A 4241-nucleotide genomic window follows, 5' to 3' on the forward strand; every position below is an offset into this window, starting at 1 on the left:
ATACTAGTGGTTTCGGTGTGCCACCTAATAGATTTTCAGAGGCTTCCAAAATTTCTGGAGGCATCACTTCTTTCTGTGGGTCAATCCAATGAATTCCTTCAAATGAACCTTTTTTTGTGTCTGTAACAGCAACAATTAGCAACACAGATTTAATCATCTTAGTCAAGCAATTGTGTCTAATTTGGACCTTAGAAACTCAGAATCCTATTATCTTAATCTGGTAAACTCTTGATGTAAACAAGATAATGTTGGAGTTCATGTTGCTGCTTTCTGACTTCACCAGGAAAAGGCGCTCACCCCACATCACGCCACGTATTCAGCTCTGCAGAGTGGAATTATGGACACTATAATTAGTCAGGTAGCCGCCGTCCAGTGGGGCTGGAGGAGCCTTGGATTGGTCGACACGCCGCCACATCAACTCCCAGGATGCACCTCCCACATGAGGTGACCAGGGGCTTAGCGTGAGCCTGATTAGTTGTGCAGCAGGTGGAGACGGGATGCCTGAAGTGAGGAAGACCCAAACAAATGCATGGACGTAGACTTACTTCTGTGAGTGTTCTTCTTTAAAACGACTTATAATGTTTAGTAAAATTAATTTATTGAGAAGAATGTGGTAATATAAGAAGAAGACCTTTAGTTAAGTGTTTGTTCTCTTGTATTTATCTGATAACTACACAGCAAAAACACGTTTTACCCCCCTTTTTTGCTCAGTTTTAAAGTTTCTTTTAAAATTTTAAATCACAAACTGATAAAAAAATGTTCTGTTAAGTGAAATTAATCTGTTAAAAAATGGCAAAACCTAAGATTGTTTAGTTACTAATGTCCTACTAAACATTGGTGATGTGTTGTAAAAAATAAAATAAAATCCCCCTTTGGTGGGAAAACAGGAATACTTCCTCCTTGTTTACTTTCTGAAGCATCCCGAACCAAAATGGGTCAACTTGTTAACGACATTTTAAAAAGTGGGCCGTTCCAAACTGGCTTTCAGCAGATTACTGCACAGAACAGATGCGTGGGACAAAAGACACTTAAAGCTGAGGATGTTTTTCTGGAGTGCAGACTCATAGTTTCCTGAAACCACAGAAGACCAGAGGAACCTCCAGGTACTTTTCTAAAGGAGGCCCACCGAAACACCACAACATGATTTCAGGAGTTTTATTTCACTCAGTAACACATGAGAGCAGCTCAGCTTATCCTCTCCTAAATTAACACTTGTTAAATCTGGTAGCCCTTAGAAGTACAACCCGGACCCTAAGTGACCCTCGTCTCACCGTCTGTGTGTGCGTTTGTGTCTGGTTTTCACTGTCGGGCTGCAGGTACCAGTTCCAGAGAAGATGGTGGCTTCTCTGCTCACCTTCTTCTCCTCGAGGAAACATGTTCAACCTGATGAGCAACTGCTGCAGCTGGGTCTCCAAAATCCAGGAGCCGGTCAGGTACAGAACAGAGCCGGCAGGGATTCAAAGCCCCATCAGTCTTTATCAACATCATGAACGACAAAAAAAAAAAGCTCAATAATAAACCAAACAAATTAACAGAAGTTAAGACGTTCAGTTTGTTGACCTTTGCACACTTTGATTTTTACGTCCAACACTTTTCCACTGATTACTGCAAACAAACATAACTCTTATTTAAAACTTTACATTGTTCCTTCAGCTTAAAGACAGTGGTTTGTTCTCGCAGGAAAGTGACCGTTCTGGTTGTTGGTCTTGACAAAGCAGGAAAAACGTCATCCATCAGAGGGATGTTAAGAGGTAAAATACATTTACTGACTGCTGAATATCTGCTAAATGTCTGCTGAATGACAACTGAACGACAGCTTAAATGACTGCTTCACAACTGCTGAATGTCTGCTGAATGATTGTTAAATGTGTGCTGATTGTCTGCTAAAGATCTGCTGAATGACAACTGAACAACAGCTAAGGTCTGCTGAGTGTCTGCTGAACGTCTGCTGAAGGTCTGCTAAAAGACGGCTGAATGACTGTTGATAGTGTGATGAAGGACAACTGAATGATTGCTGACGTTTTGCTGAATGTCTGCTGAATGATAGATGAACGACAGCTAAAAGACTGCTGAATGTTTACTCAACATCTGCTGAACGACAGCTGAAAAACAGCTAAATGTCTGCTGAATGACAGCCGAATGACTGCTGAAACTCCGCAAAGAAGCTAAAGTTCAGTAGTTAAAGTAAAACAACTATAATCAGCAAATCACTGATTAAAAACTAAAAGTAACTATAGGATTGCTGAAAGTAAACTTTCTAAATGCTATATGCTGTACTAAAAGTAGCAGAAGCTAAAAATGATAAGTGGCCAAACAAAAAGCAGACAGAAGTAAAAACCTCTGCCTGTGTCGTTGTGCTTCAGTTCCCTYTGCTGTGGACCCGGGGCCGACCCCCGGCTGTGTCAGGAATGAGCTGAGAGTGGAGAACTACTTGGTTACCCTGCTGGATGTCGGCGGGTCCGTGGAGTGGCGTGGAGCCTGGAGGGAGCTCTACGGAGAAGCTCACGGTCTGATCTTTGTGGTGGACTCCAGTGACCGGCAGAGGATGAAGGAGGCCAGGAAGGTCCTGGTAGACCTGCTGAAGGAACCCAGGGTGGCAGGAAAACCTGTACTAGTGTAATTACACTCTGCATCACCCTGGATATCTCATGTGATCATTACTGTTCACGGTGGTGGTCAGTGATTAAAAAATGGACCCATTAGATTTGTGGTTTTTTTGGTTTCAGGTTGGCAAACAAACAAGATAAAATGAATGCTTTGGTTGGAAGTGAACTGATTGAGATTCTGTCTTTAGAGAAGCTGGTCAACCAGAGCCGATGTCTGTGCCATATTGTAAGTATCAGGTTTGGAAAAATAAAATATACTGACCTGAGGCTATGGAGCTAAATTAGTTCATAAAAAAAACTTTTTGAAAGTGAAATAAAAACTGTGGAACTAAAAGAAAAGAAAAACAGATTTGAAACTGGAAAATAAAAAGGTTCAAAACTACTTCTATATATCATATAGGTAAACAGTATGGTATGCTGTTATTTCATATAATTAACCGTGTATGGTAACCCATTTTATCATAAAATTAACATATTTGGCAGGCCATTGTGTCACACACTTAAAAAATATGGCAGGTTCTTTGGTTGTTGTAACATATTATCAATAAAATATGCTCTATATATTTTTTTTTTTCAGTTTCAAATCATTTTTATTTTTTGTTTTTTAAATTATTTTTCAGTTTAAATTATTTTTTTCAGATTTCAAAAACAGTTTTTCAGTTTCAAAAAGTTTTATTTATTTATAAACAAATTTAGCTCCATCAAGCTGACTTTTATTTGTTTGGTCAGGAGCCTTGTTCAGCCTTAATGGACCTGCGACGGTGGTCGGACAGAAAGATCCTGCGAGGCCTTCGCTGGCTGCTGCGTGCCGTTTGTCTGGATTATCCAGAGCTGTGTGCTCGGGTGGCCCAGGACAGCAGGAGGCCTGTGGAGCCCAGAGAAAAAGAAAGAGAGAAGAATGGAAAATCTGAGAAAGTGCACAGAAAACCCAAAGTGGAACGGTGAGAGGGGCTTTTATATTCAGAGGATTCAAGACTCAAACATGGTTTTACCAAGAAAGATWTTTTTTATTGTCGTTTTCATCTTCTTTTTGTTGTCGTTGTCTAATACTTTCCCATCTCAGAATACGATCCAGTAAGTCAGACCTGCGTCAGGTTCATCGGCCCAGAGAGAAAAAGAAAAACAGCAAAGCTGAAGGAAAGCTGCAGCCCATCCGGAACATGCTGCGGACGGTAATAATAATAATAATAAAAAAAGAAACAAACAAAGCTGTGGCTTATTTCAACATAAAAACTAAATTAAAATGCATTTAATTCACAAACAAAAGCAGCAAACAGCTATGTTGAAGTAAATGATTAATAAAAGTCACTAGGCACAAAAACTTTAGCTAAAATCAGCAACAGGCTAGTAAAAAGTAGCATGAAATAGGCTAGCCGTAGCAAAAGGCTACATTGAAAATCACAAGCTTGAAGTAGTAAAACAAGCAGCAAAATGATAACTAAAAACACAAAACATTTAGCTAAATTTTACAAAAGGCTAGTAAAAAAGTAATAATTAGCTTGCTAACTGTAGCAAAAGCCTAGCTAAAACTTAAGCAGCAATATAGGTCCTCTGGACGGGTTCTTCTTTAATGAAACGTTTCGTCTCTCCTCCAAGAGACTTCTTCAGTCTGAGAGTTTCAGGCAAAATTCAGGC

General features: G+C 39.8%; 1 protein-coding gene across 1 annotated transcript in view; it reads left to right on the plus strand.

Moving 5' to 3' along the window:
* The first annotated feature begins 256 nt into the window (after positions 1-256).
* arl13a (ADP-ribosylation factor-like 13A) overlaps positions 257-4241 on the plus strand; it is a 6007-nt gene continuing 2022 nt past the window's right edge. Inside the window, exons 1-7 of the mRNA XM_014004466.1 lie at positions 257-549; positions 1317-1433; positions 1681-1751; positions 2364-2616; positions 2727-2832; positions 3336-3547; positions 3670-3778. Of these exons, the coding sequence (XP_013859920.1) occupies positions 530-549; positions 1317-1433; positions 1681-1751; positions 2364-2616; positions 2727-2832; positions 3336-3547; positions 3670-3778 (888 nt within the window). The 5' untranslated portion in view covers positions 257-529. The remainder of the gene's footprint in view (positions 550-1316; positions 1434-1680; positions 1752-2363; positions 2617-2726; positions 2833-3335; positions 3548-3669; positions 3779-4241) is intronic.

Source organism: Austrofundulus limnaeus, unplaced genomic scaffold (genome assembly GCF_001266775.1).
Source record: "Austrofundulus limnaeus strain Quisiro unplaced genomic scaffold, Austrofundulus_limnaeus-1.0 Scaffold1, whole genome shotgun sequence".
Lineage (NCBI taxonomy): Eukaryota > Metazoa > Chordata > Actinopteri > Cyprinodontiformes > Rivulidae > Austrofundulus > Austrofundulus limnaeus.